Genomic DNA, 17,817 nt, shown 5'->3' on the forward strand with positions numbered 1-17,817 from the left:
TCATATCTCAGACCTTCTATCTGGGGTTATTTTTCTCTGCCTGACATAAATGGTATTAAATTTGCTTTAGTAGGTAAATGTAATGCTTTTAAACACTTTCAAAGAGTATTTTATACAAATATATGTTCACTGTGGAAATTTGGAAAATAAAGGACAATCCAAAGATGAAGCAAAACATCGCTCAGAATACCACCATTGATGGAGAACCATTGAAAAAAATTAAAGTGCATTTCTACATTAACATGTATGTTAAGTGCTGTACACATAATTAGTTCTCAGTACATGTTGGCTAATGTGTTACTATTACATATCTGTTACCATTACACAAATGGGAATATATTGTAAAGGCTGTGTAGAGGAATTTTCCACCACACTCTTAGCGTCTCTGACTGGGTCTGAAAATTAAACTGATAAAGACTGATTAACAGTAGAAAAGTGTACACATTTTATTGAATGTTTACATGTGCAAGGGAGCCTTCGCAGGAGAATGAAGACCCAGAGAAGTGACCAGAGAAGGAGGCTTTTATACCTTTTAGACAAAGAAACAATAAATCTGTAAAGAATTGACAAGACAAGGGTGTTTGGGCTAGAGGTAGTAAATGGTGAAGAAGTAACTAGGAACATAAGGGTCAGTTTAACAAGATTTGTTTGCACAGATTTCTTGGCTTCAAATTCCTTATCTCTGGTAATAGGAATGTCTTCCCTCCTCCTGGCACAGGGAGGGTTCATTTCACGTGGGAGTTTTATGGCCTGTTTCATGGACCAAGGGGGAGTCAGAGTGATTTCCTTCTATGCTGTTGTTGTTTTTTTTAATTCCTTCGGTTTAAGGTATTTCATATGCCAAGGTGCTGTATTTTGGGGTAGCATGTCCTGAATTCTATCAGCTGTTTTTTGTTTTTTTTTCCTTTTCAAGACAAAGATAGGTTTTTTAATTCAGTTTCAGAAAAAGATGTCTCATGAATTTGGATTAGAAAACATGATATTAAGAGGTTTATTTTTCTGGAAATTCAAGGAAAAGGAATAAGCATTTATGTGTTCAGTGGTAACCTTCTGGAGCCTCTTGCATCATAGGCTACATGCCTTCTCCCCAAAGCATGTACTAACTGCCAACCCCCCGCCTTCTTCTCCCTCTTGCCTCCATCCTCAGTCCTCCCTTCACATGCACTGGGAGGGTGCTCTGTGGGCTCTGACCAAGAACAGAGTTGTCCTTTAAGCCAGTAACCCATTGGCAGTGGCACCTAAGGCCCTGAGCCCAGCCCCAGGCAGAGGTCACAAAGCTAACACTGTTTCCACTGCCTCAGAAAGAAGCGCCAACTGCGAAGTCCAAGGTGGAGAGAGAATAAGAGCTTGTAGGCCCAGAGTAGGCTGCAAGAGGGAGGTTTTGCAGCCACTCCATGGTAAAGGGAAAAAAATACCTTTTTCTTCTACCTTTCTAATTCTCAGCTGGGAGCCCTGTGAAAATGACAGATTAACAGGAGAAAAACATACAGATTTATTTAATATAAGTTTTAAGTGACACAGGAGCCTTCATAAGGAAATGAAGACCTGAGGGGATGAAACACTTGAGTGTTGTTTTCTTTAACTTGTTGATTTTCCTCTTGCATCAAATTACACTCATTCCTCCCACTGTCCTCCCCTATGGCTATCACCAGTTCTCTGTGTTTATGAGGCTCTTTCTGTTTTGTTTGTTCATTTATTTTTTTATATCCCACATATTAGGGAAATCATATGGTATTTACTTTCTCTGACTTATTTCACTTAGCGTAACAACCTTTATGTCCATCCATGTTGTCATGGATGGCAAGATTTCATTCTTTTTTATGGCTGATTAATATTCCATTGCATTCTTTAACCATTCATCTATCATTGGACCCTTAAGTTGCTTCCATATCTTGGCTACTGCAAATAGTGCTGGAGCAAACATAGGGGTACATACATGTTTTTGAATTTGTGGGGTCTTTTTTCTTCAGGTAAATATTCAGAAGTGGAATTACTAGGTTTTATGGTATCTCTCTTTTTAATTTGTTGAGGATTGCCATACTGTTTTCCATAGTGGCTACCCTATTTTACATTCCCACCAACAGCACACAAGGATCTCCTTGTGCACATCCTTGCCAATACTTATTTGTTGTTTTGTTGATACTAGCCATTCTGACTGGTGTACAGTGGTATCTTATTATGGTTTACCTTATATTTCCTTGATTATTAGTGATGTTGAGCATCTTTTCATGTGTCTGTTGGCCATCTGTATGTTTTCTTTGGAAAAATGCTTATTCATATCCTCTGCCCGTTTTTTAATTGGACTATTTGTTTTTTCTTAGTATTGAGTTGTATTGAGTTGTATGAGTTCATTATGTATTTTGGATATTAACTCCCTATCTGGTATACCATTCACAAATATATTCTTCCATACAGTAGGTTGTCTTTTCATTTTGTGTTAGTTTCCTTCACTCTACAGAAGCTTTTTAGTGTGATATAATAAATCTGAGTGTTTTCATGCTAGGTTTGATGGAGAATGAAGTCATGGAAAGACATGGTAGGACAAAGGGTATGAGGTAAGTGTAGTAAATTGGGGAAAACTCAGCAAGACCATTCGTTCAGGTTCCTCTGTGTGTGCCTTCCTGTTTGGAGATGAAGATGCTCTTTTCTTCCCGTCACAGGGCTGACACCTCTAACATCAGGGTTTTATGACCTACTTCAGGAGAAGGTCAGAAAGTCCTTCCTGCACCTGCCATTTTTCAAATCCCTTCATATTAAAATAGCCAGTATGCTAAGTTGCTTTATTTTAGGGTAACATGTACCAAACCCCAACACCATCTTTAGAAACAGGGACAAAACTGGCCCCTTTCCTGCTATTATTTTTCTACAAGTTACTCTCTTGATACTACATACATCAGGATAACTTTGCCCTTGCTGGAGATAAGAGTGAAAAATGGGGTAGGTCCATGTCATAATATGACAGAAGAAAATGTTGAAAACTTCTTCACATGGCTGCCAGCCCTACGGAGTATGACACAGTAAGGACCAAGACAACCAGACTAGTATAGCTGGAGAATCCTTAGCTCTTTTTCTGGGTCCCACATCAAGTGTCAGGTCTCATTCCCAGTGTGATAAATAAGAAGGAAAATGGGAACAAGCTTAACTGTGTGGCTCAGTGCTGGCCCCCGACACAGGATTTCATGACTTCTGAATGAATCTCCTAGTTCTCAGGGAGCAGCAGAGCTGATGAGCCAGGAAGACCTTTGCACTCAAGGCAACACCAGAGCCTCCATGGCAAGCAGACATCATTGCAGGAAGAGACCAGACAAGCATGGCTTGAACTGTGTTGTTATTCCAGAATCGCTCCATCTGTCGTTTGGCTGTGGTTCTCGGAGAAGCGGCATTTCTCATACAGAGCTGAGAACTAAGGAGGGCAGGCAGGAAACGATGGCCGAGATATCTTAGCCAGAGTGCAGCCATCTTGGGTTCTGGCCTGGACAGAGTCATGAAGGCTGTTTTTAAATCTGCCTTTTTCATTTAAGAACATAGCTTGACTATCTCTTTTTCTTTAGCATTCTTCTACAAAATTCCTCTTAAAAATAATTTAAAAATTAAATATTGGCATGAACAGTCTCACAGTTACTGGTAAAATTTTTTAAAATCCTGAGCTGGGTAGTGGATATATCAATGTTTTCTTATAATTTATACTTTGCTTATATGTAGTAAACACTTAGATGTTTATTTTTAATATCTTTTCAATTATAAGTGCTAAACTTAACAGACATTAAGACTGGTAGTAGAACCTATTTCCCTGGCACTGTGTGGCTCACCACCACACACCTTCAGCCTTTGCTCACATGACATCAGAGAAGCCTTCTCTGCCCGCCTGCCCAGCTCCTGGCCGTCCCCATCGCCTTCGTCCTGAGTTATCCCGTAGCACTTCTTATATCCTGACAGATATTTTCCTGTTTGTTTATTGCCTGCTTCCTCCACTGGGCTGTAAGTGTCAATGATTTTTTGAAAATGACTGCAAGAATGCAGAATGAGAGGGTATTATGCTCAGTGAAATAAGCCAGGCAGAGAAAGAGAAATACCGAATGATTTCACTCACCTGTGGAGTATAAGAACAAAGGAAAAACTGAAGGAACAAAACAGCAGCAGAATCACAGAACCCAAGAATGGACTAACAGTTATCAAAGGAAAAGGGCCTGGGGTTGGGGGGGTGGGAAGGGAGGGAGAAAGGGAATACAGGGCATTCTGATTAGCATACATAATATAGCAGGGGGACACAGGGAAGGCAGTATAGCACAGAGAAGACAAGTAGTGATTCTATAACATCTTACTATGCTGATGGACCGTTACTGTAATGGAGTATGTGGTGGGGACTTGATAATGGGGAGAATCTAGTAACCACAATGTTGCTCATGTAATTGTATATCAATGATACCAAAATAAAAATAATAAGATAAAAAAAAAGAAAAGACACCAGAAAGCTCACTCATTTTCTCTATGTGCATGCACTGAAGAAGAGTCATGAGAGAACATAGCCAGAAGGTGGCCATCTGCAAGCAAGGAATAGAGTCCTCACCAAAAGCCAAATCAGATGGAACATTGAACTTGAACTTCTAGCCTCTAGAACTGTGAGGAAATACATTTCTGTTGTTTAAGTCCCCCCAGTCAGTGGTATTTTGTAATGGCAGCCTGAGCAGGCTAATATACCCACCATTCAGGCTAAAATTGTATTTGGTAGGAAAACTTTGCCTCTTACTAGAGCCATAGAGCAAAAGCTGTCACAGAGTATATAATGCTTAACTAGATGCTGCTTCTCTCAAGTCCACAGCACCTGTATTCAGAACTGAAGGTAAGTTCTCATTCAAAACAAAGATATTGGTGGCTATTTTAATTTGGGGTCATCAATGGGCCAATGTTGGTATTTCCAAGACAAAAGGAATCTCTTTCAAAAGTAATCAGATTCCACTTACAGAAGCAGAGACTAGTGAGACAGACTCCTCCTTACATTATAAACAACAAAACTCCTCCATCCCTGGGCACCCAACAACAGAAAATGGGCGCAGTGAGACAGCTAAATGTAGATGATGTAGCTAGATGGTAAAGCAAATGTCCAACATCAGCTGAAGTCCATATGTGAAGAAAGTGAAGGTTCCTGTGGCCTGGATTCTCACCTGGCCCTGGTCAGCTTGCTCACTATACCCGTGTGGGCAATACATGGTTATTGATTCCATATAAAGAGCCCTACCCAGTGCTCTGGGCAGCTGCATGGCTGCAAGGCCACCACTGGAGTGGTGGCAGTGCCAGGGACAGAGACTAAGACAGCTGTGCCGGTGGAGAGGCCCAGAGGCAGAGACCGGCTTGCTGCGTGCAGACTTGCTCTGAGTGGATGGGATTCTAGTGATTGACCTGCCACCGTAGGAATAAAGTTGGATCTAAACCCTTTCACCCCAAGAACATTTCACTGTCATTTTTTCGGTCTCACTGAATTCATGATGAATTTGTCTGGGGTTGAAACCCATGGGTCAGACGCCATACAATGAAGAATGCTTTGCTATGATTAAGAAGAAAGTTATGAAACAGTATTTGAAATTCATAATATATCATCGAATTACAATGCAGATTAAAAACAATTTTGAACATCTGTAGATGTGAAAAATATCTAGAGCATATGTATCAAAATGTGAGTAATTGTCAATCCCTGATGCACGGATTACAACTTCCATTTATTTCATTTTATTTATATGTAGTTTCTACCTTTTTACGGTGCCCATGGAGTAGCTGTGTAATTGAGAGTTAAAAATGTATAAATCCACCTACTTAATCTACCCTGTCCCCACCCCAGACAAAACACATACAGCTGTGTGGATATTCTGTTCTTGTGGTGCCTTCAGCCACCTGATGATGGGCCTCTCGCCGTGTTGACACTGTGCTCTGCCAGAGGCATGTATCCCTTTTGCACTCCCCAGGCCAACCCTCACCACATACTGACTGGAGCAGAAATTTCCGTCTTTCTGACAGGACTTGGTTCCTGCTCCACTTTATTTTGCATCAATGAGTTCTCACTGTAGTAATTGCTATGGGGTTCTCTAGAGGCAACACCTGGCTGGCTGTGCACAGTTCTGAGCCCCTCGAGTGCATGCAAGAGGCTGGGAAGATTGCTATAAGTCCTTCAGGGGCCCTGGAGGCAGTAATTTAGGATGCAGTTGAAAGACGTACATGAGAATATGTCAACTCTGCACTGACTAAATAGGGAATGTGGAGAACACAGGCTTCTGGTTTATGAAAAATTAAATACCAGGAGCCTTCCAAGGGGTAAGGGAGACCCCCTTGCAAGTATGGAGCAGGGTGTGTTCTGGGAGAGTGGAAGACAGCAAGATCTCTGGGCAGGACAATGCTGCCTCAGGATGATCTCCAAGGAGGATGTTCCCCCCAAGGTTTGTCAAACCTCAACAAAGCAAATGGGGATGAATAAGAAGAGAGGGATTTGGGTTGATAGTGTTACACAATCAGTTTTTAAAGACCATCTTATATGGAGTATGTTCGGGGTGCTCTAAGGCAAAGTCGACAGGTGCACTGACCAGAAAAATCCCATAGAAGAGAGGAGTTTGGTGGGCAGGGTAGAAAGAGAATGGAATTTGGAGTCCAAGATATCTGGTTTTTGATTGCTGACTTTCTAATTGAAGGGTCTCCTCTCTTCCCACCCAAGCCTTGCACTTCCTCTCTCGAGGTAAATGCTTTATATCAGTTTATTTTTTATCTTTCCAGAGCGTTCTTTGTGTAGACACAAACCTGTTCTGAACCTTGCTTTTTTCACTCAGCACCACATTACGGAGTTTGTTCCATATCAATACATCTAGTTTCCTTCTTTAGAAAAACAGTTTATAATTGCATTCCATACTATGAAGGTACCAAATTATTTAATCACCTTATTTAAGCTGTTTGCAATCTCTTTAGACAGTGAATATCCTTATCTACTTATCTCTTGCTCTTGTGTGATTAGGAAATGGGGTTGCATCAAAGGACATTTGAGTGAGTTCAACTAGTGAAAAAAAAAATTCCCACATTTCAGAGAAGATGGATTGTTCTGTAGCCATGATAACAAGGAGCCAACAGAATTTCTTGTAAACCAATGGATCAACAACATGAATGCCCTTTTATAAGCCACCAATCACTGTCAGTCCTGTCCTTCTGAAAGCCAGCCACTTAGGGATGGGGCTCACTCCAGTGAATATGCCTTAGCAGCCAGCCAGTCGACCGTCTCATGCGAGTCGCCACACGTGTAGAGAAGATGTCAATCTACCTGTACCGCTGAAAAGCCACCACACCTGACCTCTGTGCTTTACAGTAAACAAAAGTGACCCATTTTACTGTAGCTCAGCAGTCTGCTCCATGCAGAGACAACGTGCCTGAGCATAACTCCCTTTTACTATAAGCATCAGTAAATTCAGCTTTGTCTTTTTATTTCAGATATTGAGTGATGGTGTCCTCATCCTTTGCTTCTAGAGGTACTGTAAAATGATATTTTACATGCGTTTCTCTACTCTCATGAATAGATTGCATTATAACTCTTCAGGGTGTGTTGTACTTTAAGGTGGATTGAAGGGCTTTCAGGGTAAATTTGTGATTTTTGCTCAGATTTTGATCTTAAAAATCTGGCCTCATAATCTTTGACTCTGCAGTTCATTTTCAGAAGTGGACTTGCTGAGTAATGAGATGAGTATTTTGAAATTGGGTAGACACTAGCCTCCACAGAGATTTACCAATTTACATAGCCATCTTCAATGAGCAGGGTGCTGCTTTTTCTGTTCCTTAACCAATTTTGAATTCCAAAAATTAAAAAAAACAAATTTTTAATCCTTTATGATCCTACAAAGTGAAAAAAGATTTTCTTCAGATTTTTCTCTCACATTTTCCAAATTGAGCTTGAACATCTTATATATAAAAAAATTTGTATTTCCTTTTTTGGGTGATTTGGTGGTCTATAGCCTGTGGACTAAATGATTTCTGAAAATTATCCTCAAGGCTAATTATTTCTTTCAGTTGCAGTAATATGTATAAACTAGCAAAGTAGTAGTAATCCATTTGTATTGAGTTGGTTTACCAACAAATGTCCTACTCGACCAATTCATTTCTAATTTTCTGAGAAACTATTATTTGAAGAAAAAAGTATAGAATGTTTTAAGATACAAAGTAGGAGTAAGTCTCTGAGTGTTCTAAGGTTGAGGTAGTTCTCTGCCCCCGCTTGTGTTAAGCCTACACAAGTTAAAGTGGTTTCCATTTTTAAAGAGCAATTGCATGCAGCTCTTCTAGAGTGCAGCCCCTCTTAGCAGCCACCTGGGGAAGGTAATTGGCAGGTACCACTGAAGGTCAAAGCAAAGTACCAAGTGTTGCCCGCTCTGAAAGACCTAAGGAAGCGGGGACTCAGGAAGCCTGTGGGAGACTCGGCTTACAAGTGACCATTTCGGGCTGTTTCTATCAGTGGCCAGCATCTATTTTTCTTCCTTATTTGGGAAGGTATGGAAAATAACTCATAAAATTCTTTGTACGGTTCTTCATATTACTAAGCACTTATTCATGTTTTCCCTTATTGCCATACCTTATGTTATAGAACTATGCCTGTTTTGGGAATGGAAATGAATATTATATTAGCCCAAATAAAAATTAAGAAGATAATACTGGCCATTACTTTGTGAGGTTAGCTCTATTATTAGGCCCCTCTTATTAGGCGGGGACACGTGAGGCACAGAGAGGTGGAGAAGATGTAGCAGTGAGGATGTGATGGAGGCGCACATCTGCTGACTTGGAATGCCGTCTCTTTACACCATAATACACTGAAAACTATATAATAAATATACAAAATATTATCTCTTCATCATGTACTAGGAATCCTTTACTTAATACTGACATGGTTTTCCAAGTATAAAAATTAGTGGTGGAAGAAGGAGAGTAGACCCTTATTGCAAAACTACAGAAGATATGAATGTATTTTGAAAGCTTTTCAAACTAATGCTGTTTTTGACAAACAGTGCAAGCACTGCAGGCTTAGTTCTGATTGCAAAGCTTAGGAAAGTGGTCTAAAATAGCCTACTTTGCATTTACACATTTATAAAAGTTGTTTCAAGATTTATTTTTATTGGCTGCAATTAGTTTGTATATGTTATCTCCTTGTGCAACTTCTGCCTCTGGAGCTGAGCTGTTTATTTCTTCTTCTTCCAAGAAAACATTGCAAAGTGCCTTGAAGCTCAATGATATAGTGTCTTTGTCCTATTATGCAATTCCTATTTTTAACTTGTACAGTAAAACTGTCACACTAATAATGTCCTCATACCAAAAATTAATTTTGATCCTTGAAAGGTAAAAATTTACATGCTCTGTGTGTGTCAGTGTTCTTGAATCTAATTGCACAATTTTTCCTCCAGACCATCATTATGAATTTGACAAATTTGGCAGACCTATAGGAGCTATTGAGCTGCAAATAGGCATTGTGCTTGTAAATTCTAAGAGTCTTTGCTTATCACTGATTTAAATTTTCCATTAAAGACTAAAAAATAACAGGCAATGTGTTTGAAGAAGTCAGAGATAAAGTGGATTCTGAAACCAAAAAGGAAGACCCAAGAGATCAGTGGCTCAGCCTTTTTTTTTCTTGTAGTTAAGGACCCAGTGCTTCAGGAAAAGAGTTGCAAGTCTTTACAGTTGAAGCTAGAGATCTGAGGCATCCCCTGCAAATGCTGCATTAGCTTTGTAGCCAGCCTAGTGACATACTTGGGTTCCTCATTACTAAGCATACCTTCCTTCTCTAAATTTCTGATTCTGATTGTACCTACTATTTGTATACATCCATTTTTTAATTGACATTTATTGAGTTCTTACCATGGCCAAACATTGTCATTCATTCAATAAATATTTTCTGAAAGTCTGCTAAGAACCAGGAACTGGGTTAAGTGTTATCAATTCAACAGTGAGCATAGCAGATGCTCCTGAGGTTTACAAGAGTGTGGGGGAGAGAGCTGTTGACTGAATCACCACATACTAACACCTGTAGTTATAATCTATGGTAAGTGCTCTAAAGGGAAAGAATGAGGTGCCCTAAGAGAATGGAAGTTCAAGGGAATTTCCCTGGACAATGTGCTTGCTCTCCTATGCATTTATCATTTAAACTTCACCCCGAGTTTTTGGTATAGTAGTTACTATCCTTACTTTGCAGATGAGGACTTCAAAATGTGGAACTGGTTAAAGTGCTCTTTGTACTATACCTGGGATGCACATTTAGCAATTCAATACAGATAACAGAAGCTCTGATTGGTTAGTTGATGACTATGGAATGATGTGGAAATAGTTCCAAATGTCTGTGGGAAAACCAGCTCCTGGCAAAATCCCACACTTGTGACTGAGTGGCATGGTCATCCTCCATTATCTGTGTGCAGTCTGTCAGCTTCCCGGGTTAGCCACCACACATTTTATCACGCAGTCTGACTTTGGGCACAACTCTCCCATGGTGAGAACAGCTAAAGTGTGGTCCAGAGGTGGCAGACCAGCACCCCCAAGGTTTTGGTAGAAATAGAGTTATTTGTTCTGCACTGCACCAGGCCTGGACGCTGGGCCCTGCAAGCTGCTTTTTAACCATCTCTCCAGGTGATTCTTAGGCATGATGAAGTTTGGCTAACATTTTCCTTCAGGATATGAACTAGTGCTAATGCTGGCCTAAAGGTAAATCTGAACCCACATGATACTTACAAATGAGAGTGAATATAGAACAATGAATAAATACCAGGTATTCTTCTACATATATAGAGTATTCAAATCAGAAGGAGTATTAAGATTAACTGGTGAAGTAACTTTTATGTATAGGGAAATTGAAAAGGGTATGGGTGAATTAGTGAAATACTATATACTGATGCAATTTTTTATATCATCCATTTATTCTTTCTACAATGATCTTTAATAAATCAGATAACCAAGTGTGTTCTGGTTTACAGTGAGTTGCTTAGAGAATAAGAGGTGGGTCAATAAGCTTAGTACGTCTGTCTTGTAAGTGCTGCTTGGACATCAAGAACCTTGTGAGAAATCATGCATAGATCTCCCATAAACACATCACCTCTGTGGGAAGAACTCTAAGCTGATGATCAGCAAAGTACCTTCCTCGTACTTTCAGGGGGTCTGACCCTGGATTTAGTATGCATTAGCATTCATGAAAGTCATGTTTCCCCCCTCTCAAATTCCCCTCCAACCCTCTTCTCAGTTTTCCAGCTTGTGTTCCCCAGTCTGTTTTCTGTGTTTGCTTTCACCTCCATGCAAACGGATCTGGAAATATAGTTGCTGTTTATTTGGTAGTTTACAAAACATGCCAATGTGCCTCTGGGCATGAGTACAATATAAATCACAAGCCATAAATAAATGACAGAACAACAAAAACAAAAATATGTAAAAGCTGAAACTCACATGCTTCTATAATAAGTCTTGTTCCTCTTATCAGGGGAAAATGGAGTCAAGTCTGTATACATCTCTCATACCTGTAGCTAATCACACTCTATTTTCTCTTTCAATTAAAAAAAACTGACTTAATGACAAGATTAGTGGCTAATAGGAAAAAATTATTAGAAATAACTCTTCTAAAATAATTCCAGTGGCTGCCTTCAGCTGAGGAAGAATGGGTTGTTTAAGCTTTTGTCTTTCTCCTTTTCCTTGTTTCCTTCCATGAGCAGTAATACTAATGGCAGTCACCACATATCCAGTGTTGGCTCCACAGTGTCATTTAATTTTCACAGTAAGTTTATAGTGTCATCATGGATTTACTGTTAAAAGCTTCCATAAATTCTGAGTAATTTGCCTGGGTTGCTCAAGTGATAAAATTCTGAGCATCTGAGTAATCAGCCTGGGTTGCTCAAGTGATAAGGAGTGCAACAGGGATCAGACCCCTCATGTGCTTCCTCTGGAGCCTCCTAGCTGGCTCCTTGGTGAGGCTCGCTCCTTCCTTGTACTTCCGACTCTGTAGGGCCCGTTTTACTTCTTGCTAGTAATGACTTGTATCCCTGGACACACAGTCTTCTAGGTAAAATGCTGCTCCCTTCCCATGGGGCCAGCAGAGGCCCAAATGTGAGGCGGGCAACATTGCTTTCTCTTACCCCAGGTGCCATCTTACCGCTATATCCAGGCGCAGAGGCAGAGCTAACAAACTGACCCACTGAAGTGGAGTAATTGAGGGAAATTATAGCCTGAAATGGGAAAAACTGCATGCCAAGTGACACATTCCTTGTGAGCTAAGGGAAACCCCTCTCAGGATGTTCCCAGGTCTTAAACTTCCCTCGCCTCAGGACCATGTCCCTCTGCGGGACCTTCAGCTTCTCTCTGGTCACCCCCATGTACCTGCTCAGGAAACCTGGCTGTGAGGAAGTTGTTTTACCGAGGATCCTTTCCGCTTACCCCAAGAGTACCTCTTTCTTTACCCAAGTTATTCAGGTTGGAGTCATGCTCTACGGAGGAAGGTCCCAGGTGGTCTCTCGCACCCTGGATTCCCCAGGGGAGAGTAGGGTAGACAAAACAGAGCTGCAGTTCAAGATCCCCCCAGCAGCAGATGCTAGCATGCCTTTTTATTCTGATTGTCTAAAGCAGTGTTAGTCAATTCTTTTTTTTCTTTTGACTTGGGTACCCATAAATGAATTTTGTATATTCATAGCTTACACACATTTTAAAGTTGACATCTAAAATGTTTCAAGTTTAAATATTCACAAGAATATTACTTCCAGCACATTATCAATATTGACATCTAAAAAAAGTTTTATCACTTTTTAAGTGGATCCATTTATTCTAAAGAATAAGGTTATTTGATATTTACTGTCATCTACTAAAAATACATGAACAAGCTCTTCTTTTATTGTCAGAAATGATATGTATTTTCTTCTTCAAATTTTATTTCTATTATACTTCTTCCATAGAATTTTATCCTAGTGGTAATGTTGTACACTTAAAAAAATTTTTGCTAACCATAATCATTGTTTCTGTAATTAAAATGTATGTGAATTTAAATGCAACTTAAATCTATGACCCTAAGTCTCTTAAACTCTTGATTTAATTATTATTATACTTTTCAACTAATTGCAGATAAGGTAGCCCATGAAGTTAAGGAAGTTCAAGCATCAGGGCCCTTTATTCTGTGACCCTGTAATTGCTGGGAGTTGCCCAAAGTCACATAGTAATCTCTCATCAAAATTGTTTAATGATCTCTCAGTTGACAACTCAATGAATTCTCTTTCAATTTCATTAAAAACAAAGAACTGGATATCACCTGACTTTGGAAATAATTTCAGTCCTAATTTTCTGTATACCTAGAGCAATTTTTTGAATTGTACCTTCGTTTGGTGCCCTGGATGTTTTTATACACCCTGCCAATTAATCATAGTAAAATTAGGATGAGAGAGAGGTGTGCCTTTCCTTAATAAAGTGAGCAATGGAAAAGGGGAATGTGGATCTCCATTATGCCTGTTTCTCAGGAAGATCAATTTTAGGAAAAAGTACTTGTCAAGTAGAAAATCTGGAAATTCATTCCCTTCAAATCCTTTACACTGGATCTTCACATACTTCAGCATGAAGACCACTGGTGCAGAGTGATTTTTGGTTCCTTCTTTCTCTCTCTCTCTCTCTTCCTCCTTCTCTGTTTCTATACATTTTCTTTTCTAAGGAGGAAGCTAAATGTTGCTATCTTTTGCCATAATGTTCCCCATCTTTCACAGTGAAGTCAGTCCTTTCCTTGTTATGCAGGGCATTTTAGTTTCTCTGGTAATCAGTTCCTGTGGTAGCTAGAGTCTAGGTAACTCAATTAACTGTATCCAGTGTGCTCCCCGGCCACCCCAACTCCTCCCTCTGTCCCCTCTCTCAAACTGCTTCCTATCATGTGTGCAGGAATAGGAAGTGGGCCCATTGCCAAATCATATACTCAAAGTCTGGGCCTATGCTTTGAAATGGTATTTTGTAAAGATATTATCTGGCAATTAGAGAGCTCATTTTGCCAAGCATCATCAAAAATGCATTAGTGTTGAAAAACATAGTCGATTCTTGTTATTCATGGTAGTTATGCATTAAAGTTGCCACTAACTCTGAATTAGCAAACCCTACTCCTAAAGGAAATACAGTGTCATGTTCCTGTGAGTCCCTGGTTATGTTTTTGTCAACCAATCAATACACAACCTTGTTTTAGTGTGTTTCTGTTTAAAGATACCTTTTTAAAATGTGTATTATTGATTCATTAACATGGAGCTCATAGCCCAACACCACCATAACTCATGCCTGAACAAAGCTTCTCTAACCCATTTATTTGGGTATTTTCTCTGTCAGATGTATCATAGCTTTCTTGTACTTTGGAACACAAGACAGCACTGTGCTTGGGGGCCACTTTAAACAGCAAAATCACCAGCAAATTGCACACCAAGTGTGGCACCACATAGATTTCAGGAAGAACAGTTGTTTACCATGTGAAAGCTGAAACAAAAAGGCAGAGCATTGCCTTTTCAGTCTCACCTGGAAATGTGTGCATTGGGCATCTTAAACTTTTCACCAGCATGCACATATCTGCAAATAATTGTGAAAGCACCACTAATCCTGAATTGAGGGTTACAAATAAATTTTAGCAAGTAGGTGAATTCACAAATGGAATCTACAGATAATGAGTTTTGACTCCTAACTGTTTAAGGGATTAGATCACATGCAGATTATTACATTCTGTTTTAATTGTGGCATCAAAAGCTTCATAATGTGTAGAAATTTGTTATCTGGCTGAGTCAGTTGTTTTTGTGGAACATCATGATAAGTAATGTGGCTACCATGTTGCTGAGAATACTTTAGTTTGAAATCAGGGGAAGAGAGCAGGAGACACTCTGATCTGAGTCTCTGTTAAGCAATGTCTCTGAGTCTCTTTGGACCAGGAGGTGGGATCTGCTCCCAGGTACAAGGAAGAGCTCTTCAGAAGTTGAAGAGCCTAGTCTGGACTTCAGGCTATTGAATTGCATTCCATTAACAGATTGGGCTGCTCCTTGTGGAAGGCAAGAGATAGACAAAGGGGTACATGCTCACACAGGTAAGTACCCAGTTCTGAATCTCCTTTCTCTCTCTCAGCTCAGCACCAGGCTGGTGATGTCCCTTGAATTCTGAAGCTGAGCTAAACTTGCTGCTATAGGTCCCAGCAAAGGAGGTTGTCCTGAGATCCTTTCCCTTATGCATTTTGGGAAAAGAAGACCATAGAAATAATCTCTCAAAGCTCTTGACACTGGTCATCTGCATAAAAATAAGGCAATGCTTTGATGCTCAACTGATGAAAGAGTCAGTCAGTAGATGGACATGGGTGGTCTCAGGGAAATCATGGACCACAGATCCTCCCTTCACTTCTGAGAGGACTTACTCTTTCTAGAGGATATGCAAGGGGAATAATGTGGAGCATGGCTTTGGTTTCTCCGGTTTGATCCTTGACCTCCATTCAATCTCTGCAAATAGCTGACAAAACACAGCCTCCTCCTGCACATGCTGAGGCTGCAGAGCAGACACAGGAACTCAGAAGAGAAGTCTGCTCAGCCGTTTTCAGTCAACATTCCATTGCAGGCTGGGGCTCCTTTGTCTTTTCAGTAACTCTCCTGAATCGATTTAAAAAATTTTGGTGGCCCTAAAAACAAAGTGCTGGTGACAGACCTTAAGAAGAAGAAGAGAGTGATGGCTGTTAGAAAATGAAAGTTGGGGATGAACTAAAGAGAGAAAGTCAATTCAGTGGTGGTTCAAATGATGTGAGTGAATCTACCTTATAGTCAATACATAAGTAATGAAAGGGTAAAACCCTGCTGAAGTGTGAATAAAAATACTGGAAGAAACATTGGGGAGAGAGGAAGTCTAAGGAATTCTTATCTGTCTGTGTGAGGGTGGGAGGATGAGAGGAAAGGAAGTGGGAACTTTAAAAATATTTCTGTGCTCACAATTCTGGGGACTCTTAAAAGTCTTGACCTGTATCCATTTGGAACCCTAAGTCTACTAACTTCTAACCTGGAGAAGTGGTAGTAAGGGGGCTATTTGTGAACTTACTTTTATGTCTGAACTGTTGTAAAGGACTTAGTGCCACTTCTGGGACTTTGGGCAAGTCAGTTAATCTGTGCGCCTTTGTTTCCTCTTTCCGTCAGTATAAAAGGAGGGTAACAGCAGTCCCTCTCTCACAGAGTGGTGGGGAGGAGAAAATGAATTAATGTATGTAATACGCTTAGGACCCTGCCAGCACAAGCACTCTATATTGGATGTTATGATGGCTACTTGCTTTGTCATCCTAGCTACCTCCCCCCCTTTGGTTATCAGTTCATCCCCCAGGTCACACCAACTCCATTAGGCTTCCAGTCTCCCTGGTCCAAGTCACAAATTGGGTAGAGCTATCAGAGCAAACCAGTTTTATCACACAAATCAAAAGATCCAAACTGATTTGGAGTTAGTGGAGTAGGGGTCTTGTCTTCACTAAAAGATCTGTAGATCAATGATTCCCTAATACTAAAGCCCCGGTAAGATGCAGGCAAGTCCATCTGGTCAACCTTAATTGAGTCCTTACATCTAGTCATGACCAAAGCTTAGACTTCCCAGTTTTGTAGTGATTCCAAATATTTTGATTTTTTGCTCAAGTTAGCCTAAATTGGCTTTCTACCCCCTGCATTAAATGGGGGGAAAGTACCATTGTGTTTTCGTGTGTTCTTGTTTTAGGTAGCAGAACACCAGGTTCCTTGAGAATTTCTTGGGGATTCTACTGAGGTCAAGAGACTGCCCTTTTGCTTCCTTTGACACTGAACCAGCTGGCTGCGCTGTGTGGCTGTTGCCGTCAGGTGTCAACTTGGAAACAAGAGTCCCTTGCCCTCCCCACCCGCGACTGGGGAAGTGTTTCACAATTGCGAAAAGCAAGTAACTTTTCAATTCCGAATTAAAAGACGAGAGAGGGAGACGAAAGCGGTTTTTCGAGCTCATCCAGGTGTGCCGCCGTCTCCGGGCTTCCTCACTGCCTCGCTGCAGCTGTCCGGATCTTGTCAATGAAGAAAAGGTTCAGTACTTCGAAGAGTAGTTCACAACGTGGGAGTCAGCAGCCCCAGAATCCCCAGAGAGCGAGTGCCCACCAAGCAGAGAGCCCAGGCCCAGACGTTTCCAAATCGAAGCCTACGCCCGCAGAGCGGACCCATCGAACAGCAGGTGTCACCCTTCTGCTTCCAAACCCCAACTGCCTCCAGGTGCCTCGCGCGCTCTCCAAACTTGCGCTCAGAGCTGCCTCCCCGCGGGGTGGCTGCGCCCCTCTGCGAGCCCACCGCGCGCTCCTGTCCCGCGCGTCCGTGGGCGGGGGTGGAGGAGTCGGTGCGAGCCGGCCAAGTGCCGCAGCAGCAGGCGGGCGTCTCAGGAGTGGAAGACGAACTTGCAGCGGAGGTGAAGAAGGTAGCTAGCGCTTCCAAGTCCCTCCCCTTTCTCTTGCAGTTTGGGCGCAGTGCTGCGCGGAGGAGGCGCGGCTAGGGTTCCGGGACAGAGGCGCCGGCACCATGGCTGCGGCCCCCGCTCCGGCCCGAGTCCCAGCGCACCTGCAATACCGCGTGCAATTGCTCTTCGTGACCGAGGAGCAGCTCTTCGGGGCTGGGCCGCTCTCCCCCTCCACCGCGAAGTCTCTGCGGCTGGAGGTGCACCCGGCTGGGGAGGAGGCAGACGCGACAGTGACTGACGGTGAAGTACAGGGCGCGGCCCACGCACGCGAGTCCCGCTCGGAAGTTGTTGCCCGTGTGCGCGCGTGTGCGGGTGCGGCTGTGGGGAAAGTACTTGCGGAGGCCCGGTGCGCGTGGGAAG

At 41.6% G+C, this 17,817-nt stretch overlaps 1 protein-coding gene and 1 pseudogene across 7 annotated transcripts in view; one reads left to right on the forward strand and one right to left on the reverse strand.

Annotated features, from left to right (window-relative positions):
• Positions 1-2,983: 2,983 nt before the first annotated feature.
• Positions 2,984-3,459, reverse strand: LOC118972500 (succinate dehydrogenase cytochrome b560 subunit, mitochondrial pseudogene; annotated as a pseudogene).
• Positions 3,460-16,909: 13,450 nt separating this feature from the next.
• The window catches only part of LOC108396514 (histone-arginine methyltransferase CARM1-like), a 281,263-nt gene continuing 280,355 nt past the window's right edge, over positions 16,910-17,817 (forward strand). For 2 of the 7 annotated variants that reach the window (XM_073228591.1, XM_073228595.1), the window contains exon 1: positions 16,916-17,418. In XM_073228591.1, the coding sequence (XP_073084692.1) occupies positions 17,025-17,418 (394 nt within the window). In that variant the 5' untranslated portion in view covers positions 16,916-17,024. Of the gene's footprint in view, positions 17,419-17,478; positions 17,698-17,817 lie in introns of those variants that run through there. The other 5 variants (XM_073228590.1, XM_073228589.1, XM_073228593.1 and 2 more) reach the window with 5 other exon arrangements.

The sequence above is a fragment of the Manis javanica genome, chromosome 2 (assembly GCF_040802235.1).
Source record: "Manis javanica isolate MJ-LG chromosome 2, MJ_LKY, whole genome shotgun sequence".
NCBI lineage: Eukaryota > Metazoa > Chordata > Mammalia > Pholidota > Manidae > Manis > Manis javanica.